This window comes from Castor canadensis, chromosome X (assembly GCF_047511655.1).
Source record: "Castor canadensis chromosome X, mCasCan1.hap1v2, whole genome shotgun sequence".
NCBI classification, from domain to species: Eukaryota; Metazoa; Chordata; class Mammalia; order Rodentia; family Castoridae; genus Castor; species Castor canadensis.
The window spans coordinates 75540419-75555701 of NC_133405.1; the positions used below are offsets into that span (position 1 = coordinate 75540419).

At 37.3% G+C, this 15283-nt stretch overlaps 1 protein-coding gene across 8 annotated transcripts in view; it reads right to left on the minus strand.

Moving 5' to 3' along the window:
* Atp7a (ATPase copper transporting alpha) overlaps window positions 1-15283 on the minus strand; it is a 116702-nt gene that overhangs the window by 37835 nt on the left and 63584 nt on the right. For all 8 annotated transcript variants that reach the window (XM_074063450.1, XM_074063449.1, XM_074063451.1 and 5 more), the window contains 5 exons: window positions 9335-9538; window positions 4767-4930; window positions 1998-2159; window positions 1632-1708; window positions 1208-1433 (listed from right to left, as the gene is read on the minus strand). In XM_074063450.1, coding sequence (XP_073919551.1) covers window positions 1208-1433; window positions 1632-1708; window positions 1998-2159; window positions 4767-4930; window positions 9335-9538 — 833 coding nt within the window. The remainder of the gene's footprint in view (window positions 1-1207; window positions 1434-1631; window positions 1709-1997; window positions 2160-4766; window positions 4931-9334; window positions 9539-15283) is intronic.

Sequence of the window (15283 nt, forward strand, 5' to 3'; positions counted from 1 at the left end):
GAGATCAAGGTCAGCCAAGGATACATAGTGAGTTCCAGGACAGTCTGAGCTGTATAGCAATACTCTGTCTCATACAAAAGAGGGATGGAGAAGTGGCTCAAGTGGTAGAGTGCCCACTTAGAAAGAGAGGCCCAGTCCCACCAAAAAAAAATTAAGAAAATCAACATCAAAAAAAAACTAGGCCAGATGGTTCATGGATTTTCCTTTTTGATACCAGTAAAAACAAGAACTAGGAAAAGATTTACATTTTTGTCAGGAATCTTGTTCATACAGAACTTACCCCCCCAACCTTTTTTGGCAGTACTGGAGTTTGAACTCAGGACCTCATGATTGCTAGCCAGGCACTCTACCGCTTGAGCCACTCCTCCAACCCAACTTACCCCCTTTCTGAAAGTCAACCTAAGTGACTATTGGATCTGTTGGTTGTTTTGTTGGTAAACATAACTGGAAAGTTTATTTTTCATTAGAATAGGAAAACATACTAAGATGTCTTAAAAATCACTATTGACTTTTGTTTTGTTTGGGTTTTTTTATTTGTTTGTTTTTGGGTTTTGTTTGGTTTTTTTGTAGTGCTGAGAATGGAACCCAGGTCCTCAGGCATGCTAGGCAAGTACTCTACCACTGACCTATATTCCCAGTCTCAATATTGCCTTTTATAAGGTCCAAATAAAGGAACGGACTTATTAAATAGGAATGTTACTTTCCAGTGTGAAAGTTTATCTCCAAGCAAGGACTAAAGTACAGAAAATGTGGGGGTGGGATAGAGTGGAATGGGAAATAAGAAAGAGTAATAGAGGGGTGAATGTGGTCAAAGAACATTATATGTATGTATGGAAATATCACAATGAAAAAATCCATACCATATACTTAATATGAACTAATAAAGAAGGAAAAAAAGAAAAATGCTTAAAGTAATGAAGTATCAGAGAAAAATAATACACAGTTATATATAGTAGTAGATATGAATACCAAATCCAAAAACTTGAACTCCTGTCCTCTGCTTTGTCATTAGACAATATTTTTATGGGTTAAGTGGAACATATTATTTATTTGAACTACTCAATTTAAGATTGTTTTTGTAAAGTATCCAACATGAAATTATCAGACTTCTGACTAGTATCTGTTTTGCAACTGGAAATGCCAGTGCCAGCAACATTTTGGTTATTTTTCATTTCTGACAAATATACTTAGCTAATATTTCACTTGCCTGTACAGGTAAACACAATAAAAAGGACAGCAAATTCATAACAGACAGTCCTGGCAGGATCTGGCGCTCCAGGAACATAGAAGAATGGATGTTGATCATTTCCTCATTGCTCATGTTCCGATGATGGTGAAGAGTTGCAAGGTGGTGGTCCATAACCATCATATATATCATCAGCCCCATTACAGGAATACAGAAAAACAGGCTCACAAGGAAGGAACGTCTCCATCTTATATGGAAAATTTTTAAAAAGAAAAATCATTTAAATAAGTACTTATGGTTAAAGATTCTAGGTGCTAGATTGAAATACAGGTTATAACCATTCCATCCAAGATAAGGATGATTGTAAAAACTGAAATGCTAACAGGATGTTAAATTCCTAATGAGTCAAAATCCATTTTGTTTCTGACCCACCAAAAGTACTTACTGTCTTATTTCTCGTTTATGGTCTAGGTGACTTGCTGACCGATCCTTCTTAACCAAAGAAGCTTCAAAACCTAAGCTCTAAGGAAATTTATAGAAAAAATTATTTCACTCAATGTATAAAGATTATATATAAAGATAACTTAAATCTGCTTATGGTTAATATTACAAATGTCTCTTTGCCTAACTTCTCCTAATGAAGGCAAGGAAAAAAACAGACACATTACATTAAATTTTGACACTGATTTTATCTGGAACATTCAAAGTGGTCAGATTGTTTTCACTGTCTCTGTCTGATCAAACCAGATGTGATGCAAGGGAGTGTCAATTGATAATTAAGAATACAGAAATGCAAAGTCTTAGCACTTACTTCAATTGTATGGATAATATCTCTAGGACCAATAATTTCTGGATCATATTTAATATGTGCTTTGTTAGTTGCCAGAGCCACAGAGCAGTAGAAGATCCCTCTGTGTTTTGTGAGAGTAGACTCTATTTTATGTACACAGGAGGCACATGTCATTCCTCTCACCTGTTAAAGACAAAACCTTTGTTATTCAGAAATATACGTTTTCCTCCATTAAATGTGTATTAGTACTTTTAACTAAAAGGACTATCATAACATGGGACTTCTTTGTAAGATCTTATCTGTGTTATCAGTATGCTTTAGATATGATCATTACAGTTCCAATTTCATATCACATTGAACAAAGATATAGTCCCAGCTGCTGCAACAAGAAAAGCATCTCATTAAAAGGCTTCCTCTTTCTGTCACTACTACTCAGTGATATGAGGATTCAACATTCACCACTGTTTCTTGTATCCAATGCCTTGTTTCCCTCTAGATGTTTGTTCCAAGTTTGTACGTATGAAAATGTATTTTCCCTATATTTGAGTGAGGTTATAGTTTAGTTGAGCATTACATTCTAAAATTGGCATGCTAGACTTCCAGAATGACTGGAAGAAGTTGGACAAGTCAATTAATCAAAAAACAATGACACGGCTGGGTAACAGTGGTAGAGTGCTTGCTTAGTGCTTGCGGCGGTGGATTTCCATCCCCAGCACTGTCCAAAAAAAAAAAGCAATAAAAGTATCAGAAAACAATCATTGAAATACTCTGGAAATTGATTAAAGAGCATTCAGACAAATTAAGAATTTATTTAAGAATATCTACTGAGGGTGTATCAGTAAAAATGGTGCAGTAAAGACCTCTGAAAATTCTCTCCTCAATAAAAGGAATGAGAAAACTAGCAAAAAATTGTCAGAATCTTTTTTTTTTTTTCAGAAATCTGGAAATCAAACTTGTATCAATCCAGGAAGCACTTACTTTTTAAAAAACACAGATGAATCTTGATTAAAAACATGTTTTGTTGCCTATTCTCATCCCCTCCCTGTAGTTCTACAGTAGCCAGCAAACCAACAGCCCACAATCATGGTGAAAAACAGCATCAGGATAGCCACTGGAGAGGGCAGAAAAAAGTTCCTTCAAAGTCCCATTTCCAAAGAACTGTCATTATGTGATCTGTCTGAAAGTTCCCTGAAATGTCCCACTTGCAAAAATGTCTATTTGCTCTGACTACAGCTCAGTGAGTACACAACTTCCTTTCCCCAGGAACTATTTCTTGGTAATGGTTTCATTATTTATGTTCAAATATTTATTTAATCTGGAGCTTATTTTGGGACAAGGCTTTTTTTTTTTTTGAGACAAGGTTTTGTTGTGCAGCTCAGGCTGGCCTTGAACTTCAGATTCTTCTGCTTTAGCCTCCCATGTGCTGGGATTATAGCTGTTCACCACAATGCCCAATACAAGGTTAAAGTTTTTTAAAATTTTCAAATTATATTAATAAAACTTGAATACAGTCTACTTTTAAAATTTTAAAACCATATTGAAAAGATGTAAATTTCTCTTTGCTCTTTACCTGATCCCATTCTTCTCAAGAAATCATTATGAGTATAAACTAGTTGGTCCTTTACAGGTGTTTATATATACATATATATACACAACACATATATACACACACACACATATACACATATACACACACACATACACTTTTTGCATCTTTATTTTTTGTGGTGTTACTAGAGTTTGAACTCAGGGCTTTGCACTTGGAAGGCAGGTGCTCTACAGGTTGAGTTCATCTCCAGCCCACTTTTTGCATTTCTAATTAATGGCATTATGCTACAAGTTATTATACTGCAACTTGTTTTGTTTAAATAACATGCCCTAGAACTCTTTACTTGTCCATTATTATTGATCTATTTTATTCTTTCAAACAGTTATGTTGTAGTCCATAAAAACAATTTATCTAAACATTTCCTATTAAAGGACATTTAGGTTGGTTCTGAGTTTCTGGTCTTAAAATTGTACAATAAATAGAATTGCCAGGCGCCAGGCTCATGTCTGTAATCCTAGCTACTCAGGAGGCAGAGATCAGGAGAATTACGGTTCGAAACCAGCCAGGAAAATAGTTCTGGAGACCCTATCTGGAAAAACCCAACACAAAAAAAGGGCTGGTAGATTGGCTCAATGGCAGAGCACCTGCCTAGTAAGCATGAGGCTCTGAATTCAAACCCCAGTACACACACACACAGACACACACACACACACACACACACACACACTTTCATTTCTTACAGGACAGAACCCTAGCAGTTGATTTGCTGGGTTGGATAAAATGACCATTTTAAACCAGTATTCCCATATACCTGTTTTTATAACTTCATTTATAAAATTTAAGTCTTTAGTGTATCTGGAATTTATTCCTTTAGATGCTACTAGATAGGAAGCATACACATTACAAAAGGTGATTTTCACTTACTCATTGAAACCTAATTCTTACTTTTTGGTTCTTTTCTCTTTCTTTTTTTTTTTGGTGGTACTGTGGTTTGAACTCATGGCCTCACACTTGCTAAGCAGGTACTCTACCACTTGAGTCACTCTGCCATTTTTTGGTTCTTAATAGAGATATGACTATTACATTCCATGCTTGAAGGCTGCCATTGAGCAGTTTTACAGTTTCTGTCATTTTCATGATATATTTATTTTCCCCAGCCTTTATTTACCTTCAGAACTCTTCTATGAACATTCTCCAAGTTTTCCTAAAATCTTATTAACCACACAAAAATTCTTACTTACAACAAGTTCCAAAACACCATCCCCTTCATCAGCATTTTCAATCACAGTGGCTCCAAATCCAAGCTCTCGGATGAACTCTGCTATGAGTGGAGGTTGTAGAGCAGTAGGATTATACCTGACTTCTGCCTTGCCAGCCATCAGGGCCACAAGTACAGAATATATTCCTAGAAGCATTGATAAGAAAAACAATATAGGTAACAGCCTTCATAAAAAAGAGTACTGTTATAATTACTTTTTAGTATTTTTCACTTAACTGTGAAAGGATTAACGTGAATCTGCAGAAACATATTATTTAACTTTTATGCAAGTCTTAAACCCAAACAAAATAAAACTATTTGAAAAGGTAGACTTTCTTCTTAAACTTATCACAGAAAAGTTCAATTATATGTGTGTCTGTGTGTGTGTAAAAGAGAGAACAGCATAACAAATTTGATATACCCATCGCCTAGCTTCAACAATTATCAATAACACTTGAATATGAATATCTTTTTTTTTTTTAAGGAAAGGATCTCGCTGTTGCCCAGGCTGGCCTTGAACTCCTAGGTACAAGTGATCCTCCTGCCTCAGCCTCCCAAGTAGCAGGAACTACAAGATGTCACTGTGACCAACATTCCTACCCATTTTACTCCCTGCCCTCCACCCAGATGTTAAAGGAAATCCCAAACATCACATCATTTAATGTGTAAATATTTAAATACGTATCTCTCTAAGAGATAAACTCTTAAAAAATAACCACAATAGGACTGGGGATGTAACTTAGTGGTGGGGTATAGAGTGATTGCTTAGCATGTATAAGTTCCTAGGTTCAATCCCCAGCACTATTTAAAAAAAAAACCCACATAATATCATTTTCACACTCAAAATAGTTTGTCGATACCATCAAATGTCCAGGCTGTATTCACATTTCTACAATTTTCTTGTAACTGGTTTAACAGGGTTTTGGTTTTTTGTTGATTTGTTGTTGTTGTTGTTGTTGTTTTTGGTGGGACTGGGTTTGAACTCCGGGCTTTGTGCTTGCAAAGCCACACCTCTAGTCCAATTTGCTCTGGTTATTTTGGAGATGGGGTCTTATGAACTATATGCACCAGCTAGCCTCGAACTGTGATCCTCTCAATCTCAGACTCCCAAGTAGCTGGGATTACAGTTGTGAGCTACTAGTGCCTGGCTAGTTTAACAGTTATTATTTTTGTTGTTGTTGTTTAAACTGGGATCAAAATAAGACTTAATTACAATTGCTTAAGACCATATCTTCTAGATATAAAGCATTTTTAGATACTAATAAGACAGACACCTAAAAAACTAGCTAGCATTTGTTGCCCTTAACGCAGAGAAACTAAAACAGATACCTTAAAGCAACTGAGGCCAATAGGAAAAGGGGACCAGGAACTAGAGACAAGGTTAGATCAAAAAGAATTAACCTAGAAGGTAACACCCACACACAGGAAATCAATGTGAGTCAATGCCCTGTATAGCTATCCTTATCTCAACCAGCAAAACCCCTTGTTCCTTCCTATTATTGCTTATACTCTCTCTACAACAAAATTAGAGATAAGGGCAAAATAGTTTCTGCTGGGTATTGAGGGGGGGAGCGGGAGGGGGTGGATTGGGTGGTAAGGGAGGGGGTGGGGGCAGGGGGGAGAAATGAACCAAGCCTTGTATGCACATATGAATAATAAAAGAAAAATGAAAAAAAAAAAAAAAGATACTAATAAGACAAATTCCTAGAGAAAGGAACTCATACATTTAGGAAATCATTGCAATTGTAGCAAAGAATCCAAGCATATACCAACGTACACATTATAATATTATCAAATAATAAGTCATTTCTTAAAGTTCTCAAGTTTTACTGTCTCAACACACACTCATCTAAAAAGCTTTTACTTCTGGAAAAAAGTGCCAAACAACTTGTTAACAGAGCAAAAGCGTTCATTTTATAGCAGTCATGCTGTTTGCTAGTGCAACGTTAACAGCTTTCCCACATCTCTAAGCCATCTACTGCTGTCACTGCCAGAAAGATAATTAATTCCACATAGCAGAAATAGCTACCCTTTCTAGGAATCTCTGACACTTGGCAGCTACCTGACAGGGAATGGGGATGGACAGTCCATAGGTCAGCTCTGGAGTTAGATAACAAAGAAAAGAAAGATCAAATGTCAACTGATGAACACATTTTATTTTTAAAAATACCTTATATAATCTAAGTTTTCTATATCAAGTATCTACATCTTTTGAGCTTTGTATGTAGCAAATAATTCAGAAATCAGTTCAGGGGAAAGTGTCAGTAGTAAGAGAAGGGTACAGAAAAAGTGGGGAAAACTCTTTTTGCTTTAATTGAATATAATGTACAGCCAGGAAAAAAAATAGAAGGGAAATATATTTTTCAAATTTCAAAAATATTTCAATCACTTATGTAAATTATAATGTTTTTAATTCTTCAAACAATAATTAGAACTTTTTCTGTTCCTTTCTTTTTGGGGGGTGCTGGAAATTGAACCCAGGACTTTACACATGCTAAGCACATGCTCTACCACTGAACTACACTTTCAGGGTCTCTATGCATTTTTAAAAACATAATGCAGACTATTTTTTGGCAGTACTGAGATTTGAATTCAGAGCCTTGCACTTGCTAGGCAAGCACTATACCACTTGAATTATGCCTCCAGCCCTTTTTGCTTCAGATATTTTTTAGATCAGATCTCACTTTTTGTCCAGGCTGGCCTGGCACCAAAATCCTCCTACCTATGCTTCCCACATAGCTTGGACCATAAGGCTCAAGCCACCACATTCAGTTGAGTAGGGATCTCTCTAATGTTTTTGCCTGGGCTGGCTTGAACCATGATCCTTTCTATCTCTGCCCCCGAGCTGGGATTACAAAAGTGGACCACAACACCTGGCTACTCATAATGAAAACTTAATTGTGGAAAAACCACTGCCACTTAGTTTAAAAATAAAGTGAATACAGTGAGCCTGCTAAGCTAACATTATTTTAATTGGGTTAAGAGGCGGTAGAGTAAAAGGTATGGAGTAATTAAGAGAATCTGTTTATAACAGATTTTAAAAAAAGATTTGGCGTTAGGGGTATAGTTCAATAGTAGTATGTATTTAGCATGTGATAGCTCAGGGGTAGTACGTACTTAGCATGTGCGTGGCCTTGAGTTCAATCCTCAGCACTGCAAAACAATTGTCACTGACACAGACATTGCTTGTCTCATGAAAGGAAAATTTCTGAATTGCTTGAAAATAGTTCTTGAACAGGAACCTTGCAATCTTTCTTTTGCTTTTATTTGCTTGGCAATTGCCCTCTTATTCTTTTTTAATTAATCAAACAAAGGGTAATATAAGCTTGAACGCTGAATACATTCCAATCAGCAGTAATGGGAGCTGAAATGAATAATGCAGAAATAACAGACTGCAGACAAGGTAATATTGAGGTGAAGATGGCTCTGTATACCATATATTTTGGTAAAGTAATGATATGGCCTTAATATATAAGGTTATGTAATTATTATATACACTTGGAGTTATTTCCCCAATAGCCAGGTTAAGCTTATGTTAATCCTGACTTCCTTATTCAACCCTTATGAATAATAACATGCAGCACTAAGACACCTAGGGCAGTCTAAGTACCAAATATAAGACTTTGGTCTCATTAAACATAATCAATTATCTGTATTATTAGCAAATCTATTAAGTTATACTGTGAAGTCTGTAAGTATGGGTACAAATGTATAACCTAAAACATCTGAGTATAACCAAATAAAAAATGTGTTGTAGATTTTCTAAGATTTTGTAACCTAAAATTAAAATTTAAACCCAATACTAAAAAACTTTTGGACATTTTTACCAGAAGCAAAGATCAGAGATCAGACTTTTGGAAGAGAAAAATACAGTTCTAAACAAACTCGTTTTTGTTTTGGTGCTGGGTCCAGGTATGGTAATACTGAAATGCTTATGGATTCTAGTTGTCAGTTTTAAGCTTAGCTTTAACAGAAAATTTGTGGGGATTTTACTTTTGTGGTTTTGGGGAAGTTGTTTGGTTTGGTTTTTGTGTTTTTTTGAGACAGAATTTCACTACGTAGCCCAGGCTGGCCTCAAAATTGAGATCCTCCTGCCTCAGCCTTCTGAGTGCTGGTATTACCAGCATGCACTACCATGCCTATTGAGAAAACTGTTTCTTAAAATCCACTGTGACCAGGGCTAGGGGTGTGGCTCAAGTGGTAGCATGCTTGCCTAGCATGGCTCAGGACCCTGGGTTCAATCCCCAGTACTGCAAAAAAAAAAAAAAATCCATTGCAACGCGGTCCCATAAACATTAATACTGCTGTATATTTCCTTCTGTTGTAAATTTTCCATAAATTTCATTGACATTAAAATGTGATCAGGAGGTAAATGAGATAGCACTAACAAAAACTGGTTATAAGAAAACCAGGATTGCTCTGTACATCACTGATGGGTCTTTATGAGGTCTTGGCAAGAATCATAAACAAAGTTCCAAAACACATAAGAGAACAAAAAGGGCAGAGTCTGCAAACAAGTTCACAATATAATAAGCTTTAAGAGTGTCTTACCTTCTTCTCGTCTTAAATTCCGTTCAATGTTTGCTACACAAGAAGCACAAGTCATGCCAGTGACCTGTATGTAACACTTAGATGAAGTCTTTGCTTCCTCCTTGTTATAAACTGGTGTCATCACTTTATCTGATCCATTAGTTGAGGGCAAAAGGGGCCTTTCAGATGAGGGCTGAGCTATCACTACCAATGGCTCATTCAGGTCTGGAGGAAAGGAAAAGATTCTTTTTATTCATAGTACTAATTATTTTCCAGCTATCACCTTGTCATGCATTACAATCCACACTCTCAGGCACTGCCAAACTATTTCTCTAAAACCAGCAAGTTTCTACAAGTACTCAAATATGTTATCTTTACATTTTCCTGGCAGTGACATCCAATTTCAATACTGCCCACCCCAACTGCCAAGAAAATCTGAGGTAACTAAATAAATAAAATTTTAGTTAAATCAAGTTTTTAAGCCATTATCTTTCACCCCCAACACCAGGTAGATAGAAGTTGGTTAATGGATAGTTCTAATTCTTAAATTTAACTTTTATCATCATGTTGACAATTTGCATACTGACATTAAGGCAGTCCTCCTTTATCCATAGGGGATATGTTTCAGGACCTCCAGAGGATACCTGAAACTGTGGATAGCACCAAACCTTATATAATAGCATGTTTTTTTCCTGTACATATCTATAAGGAAGTTTAATTTATAAATTAGGTGCAGTAAGAGAATAATAAAATAGAACAATTATAACAATATACTATACTAAAAGCTATGTGGTCCTTTACCCTCTTTTCCCTCTTTTTCTCTCTCTCTCTCAAAATACAGTATTTTCAGCCTGGTTGGCAGATAACAGAAAGTGTGGAAAGTGAAACCATGGATAAGGGAGAGAGAGCTACTATATTAGGTGGAACTAAAAGTAATTTGCAAAACAGCATTACAGTATGATGGCATTTAAATTGGGGGGTATATACATATATGATAACATGCATAACAAAGTCTTGAGAAGCTGGGCGTTGTGACACACACCTATAATCCCATAACTCAGGAGGCTGAGGCAGGAGAATGGTCAGTTTCAGACCAGGCTGGGCTACACAGTGAGACCCTGTCTCAAAAAAATGCTTTTAAATGTCTTTGCAGATAAAGGAGAGGCAAGAAGTAGGTCAGAAGTAATCTTTATTTTCTACAAAGCAGCATTCAGAGAGTCTCTACATAGAATATTCATAAACTGTGGAGGCTCTGCCATCCCAGAAGCTTGCTGCAATCTTTTTTTTTTTTTTTAGTTTATCCATTCAGCATTAGTCACTTCCCCCAAAGGGAAACAGTATCCTAACACATCCCGGCACCTGCAAAAATGCCAAAGATTTTCTCTTCTCCTGCAGAGATAAAAAGGAAAATAGGTGACACAGAATTCCATTTAAGCTATCTAACTTGTGCTTTCTCCCTCTTTGACAAAAACCAGGTGCAGATCTATTTGGCCAGCCTAGTAAGGAACTCCTGCACAGCAGAATGAGTTTTCAGGATGCTGAAGAGCAGAATCCTTAGAAGAATCCTTAACAAAAGCCAGGTCATTTTCCTAAAGAATAATGACCCTGAATTCTCAAATCAGCACAATAGTGTCTCTTCAATGCTATGCACATACAAATGCAGATTCTGATCTAGTACATGCAGGATGGGGCCTAACACTACATTTTCACCATGCTCCCAGCCCATGGCAATGAGGGAGTCTGGGTCCAGCAAAGGATACTTTCTGTCTTTTCAGACAGGGTTTCCCTATGTGGCCAGGCTGGCCTTGAACTGGTGATCCCTCTGCCTCAGCCTCCTGAGTGCTAGGATTACAGGCATGCACCACTATACCCTGCACAAAGGACACTTAGATAAGAGCTAGATTCTCCAATTTCCTAAATTAGTCAGCCTGAGGTCTTAAATGAATGACTTTGGAAAGTCATTAATTTAGATTGTGAGAGCATTATTCAGAACCAGGAAGGCGAAATTAATTCAAGAGCAAACTCCACACTGTTCACTCTTGCTTAATCAACAAAAGGTAACAGTTTTTGTTTTGAATAACACCATTATTTTAATCTTGCCAGAAGTTTCCTTCATTTTTCTCATAATTACTATCAAAACTTGATTATGAACTTGGACAATAAAAAACAATTTGTGCTGTCAATCACTGTACATTTTGTTCGAGAGCAATTTAGTTGCTTTGGGTACCAAAAGTTACCTGAAATGCATGTGGCATTAATATTGTGAAAGTATAATATTAAATTAAAATCACCTTAGCATGACCTCTCAAATAGTTCACAAAAATTATATATGCCTATTTACAATAGCCAAGCTTTGGAAACAGCCCAGATGCCCCACAACTGATGAATAGATTTTAAAAAGTATGATATATATACACAATAGAGTTTCATTCAGCCTTAAAGAATGAAATTATGTTGCTTGCAGGTAAGTGGATGGAACTGGAGAACATCATGTTAAGTGAAGTAAGCCAAGCTCAAAAGATCATATGTGGAAGCCAGACCTGTAAGTTAAATGTATATATACAAACATATATAATCATACATATATATATATAATGAGACAGAGAACAAAATTGTATGAGTGAATCTGAGGGGACTGCGGGAGGCAGAAGAGAGAAAGAAAATGTTAGAGAGTGAAAAATACTGAAACAGCCCATCTACATATGAATATAATATAATGTACTGTTAAGCTGTTGAATATTAGAGAAGCATGGTGATAGAGAAAGACTAAGTAACAGGGGGTTACAGTATGAAAGAAAAGAGAAGAGAAGAGGAGGAGGGAGGGAGGGAGGGAGGAAGGGAGAAAGGAAACTGGTTAATAAAAAGCCATGAAAAGGGGAAGGAAGGAAGCTAATTGAATATTTTATTTGCTTTAGTTGGTTATTGAAGGGGCTGACGTAGCTCAATGATAAGAGTGCTTGCTTAAGCACATGTAAGGTTCTGGGTTCAATCCCCAGCACCACGATAAAAGGTTAATAAAGACTTAACTTCATATATGTCTTTTCATGATAAGAAAATTAGGTCAAGATAAAAGGCAACCTATTTTAACATTCATGATCCATGGAGAATTAGAATTTTATTAAGGAGACATGCTGATCTCTCCACCTGAGAACAGGTCACAGTTGCAGATTTTAAGGCCTGGATCAACAATGACACCAACAACAGAAAATTAAAATGAGTATCCACAATTCTGGTTGAAGCATCTTTAACTGCACTTGATTCGTTAGCAGAACCACAGAACATAGTCATTTGATATCAACCCTTTGGGCTGGCAGAGTGGCTCAAGCGGTAGAGGCTCTCAGTTCGAAGTTCAGTACCACCAGTAAAATGACATCAACCTTTTATTCCAATAATATGGGTCATGGTTGCCACAGTTCTACCAACACTTTTATGGTGATATCTATTATGCCAAGGATTTTTACCTATCCATCATGGTCACGAGTGTGTTTGTTAGGACCCCAACTGATGTAGGGCATGTAACAGGTTATTGAGAATTATTTGCTGAATAATTGATTCACAGGGCCCTAGATAATCATTGGATGAGGTAAAAGGCATTGTTCAATGTTACTAAACAGGTGAATTTTCACTGTAAACATTAATCATTCCTTGCTGACTTCCTATTCTTTGTGCTTTTGTTACATCTGGGGCAGTGTCCTAATCTCAAACACTGTCTCCAAAGAACCTAGGAACATCTGGAACACCCCATCCACTGGTAATATTTTGGTGCTGTGACTCAGATCTGCTAAAGGGGCTATAGACATCCTTGTCCTCAGGCAAGACTAGCACCTTTTCACCCTTGGATATGATGGGCATTATTTTGGGACAACTGTAGTCCTGCTGGTCCAACAATGGGAATGTCATATTCTCAGCACCATCTCTACCTGAGCCTAATCATCTTTCCTGGGTCCTGACAGAGAGCAAGACTCTGGACCCTGCATACCCACATTGCCCACCCCTCCGTCAGCAGGAAGCAGCCAGATTGATCTCACTGTCCATACCCCTGAAAGAACCCAGGGTCCTGAGCTCTTGAAGAGGGAATGTTATGGTAGGCATATAAGTAGGCATGAGCAAGAATGAGGAAATGCTCCAGCTACCAGACTCTACTCCCTGAAACCCCAGATGGTCCACACCCATAAAACCCCAGATGGCCCACACCCTTGGCCAACAATTAAGATAATGGCCCCATCTCTTCCTTATGGAATACACATCCCCCATCAGATGCACCTTCCACTGGTGGCATTAAACCGGGAAGGGCAAAGAGGATCAAATGCCAAGGTACCTACCCTCACTTCTGAAAAGCAGAGATATATGACTTCCCACACCTGGGCAGCCTCTGTGCAGCTGTCAAACCATTTGGGGAGGGAACACTAGGGGAGAGGCTGTTTTGTGACACCTAGTAACCCCACCCCATTGGATAACAAAACCCCAAGTCCCGACAGCCTTGACGCAGTCAGCCCTTATCCAACTGCCCACCTCATGCCTGGAGATGTACTTTTGTTATGCTAATTAATCATTCCTTGCAATCTTTAAAGAAAAGTTACTGACCAGGCTACATTCAAGGCTCCTGAGTACTAGGGAGATACTATACATGGTGTCAGACAGTGAATAAGGACTCTTTAATTCCACTTTCCAGTCTGATCAAAATTTCTCTTATTAGACTGGGAGTGTAGCTCAGTGGTAGAGCACTTTGCCTCCCATGTGTGAGGCTCTGGGTTCAATCCCACCACCACAAAAAAAATCCTCCTATTGATCAAGTCCATCTTTGAGGCCACCTAAGATTACTGGAAAGTTCCTTTTGTTCTGTTCACATTTGCTGTGCAAGGCCTTATAAAATGCTGGCTATTTTAAATTGTATTATTTAATATATTATTCTTGCATTAAATCAAGCTTCTACATTTGTTTGTGTAAACAAAGCAAATACAGACTTAATTCATAGATCTTATTCACAGAGGTCAATGCAGCAAATTATTTAGACCAGTGTTCTCAAATTTTAATGTACATATGAATTATTTGGAAAGCTCATTAAAATGTACATTTTGATTCAACTGGTCTGCAACGAGCCAGAGTCCGTATTTCTAACAAGCCACCAGGTGATAGTGGTGCTGCTGGTCAGCTGTAAAAATATAGACCCAAGTAAAGAGGAAAAGTTTCATTTTTGATTCTAGTCTGAAAGTTTATGAGGACTTTGCTTACTGTACTGACAGACACCAGACTTAAATGTGAAAAATATTTATTTTATAGCATATATGATATACATTGATTATATTTAGGAGGGGAGGGGAGGGGAGGAGAAGAGAGGAGGGGAAGGAAGGGGATGGAGGGGGAGGAAGAAAGGGGGAGGGGGAGAGGGAAAGGGTGAGAGGAAGGGAAAGGAAAGGAGAAAGGATAAAGGAAAGGAAAGCAAGCAGGGCACCAGTGGCTCACACCTATAATCCTAGCTACTTGAGAGGCTGAGATCAGGAGAATCAAGGTTCGAGGCCAGCCTGGGCAAATAGTTTGCAAGAGACCCCATCTCCAAAATAACCAGACCAAAAATGGACTGGAGGTATGGCTCAGATGATAGAGTTCCTTGAGTTTAAACCCCAGTTCCACAAAAAAAAAAAACCTCAACATTATGAATTAGTGAAATGTGATTCAATAGAATTTCAAATGCTGTCATTTTGAAAGATTTAAAAATTTTTAAGTGGTGATAGATAAAACTAAATTTTGCTGAGGCTAATTTTAGTCATTTTTATGGACACCTGATAGCTTCACTTTCAATATACACAACTTAAATTTTTCTTTTAGTTTCATAGTTATTTCCTTTTGCAATTATGGATCTCTTATACTTTGTTCAGACTTTTGGTACTGATGGCTCTTTAGTATTTTATTATTTTATATGACTTTTCTAATAGAGATCCATGCATCCCTTTTTAGACCACAATAATCTTG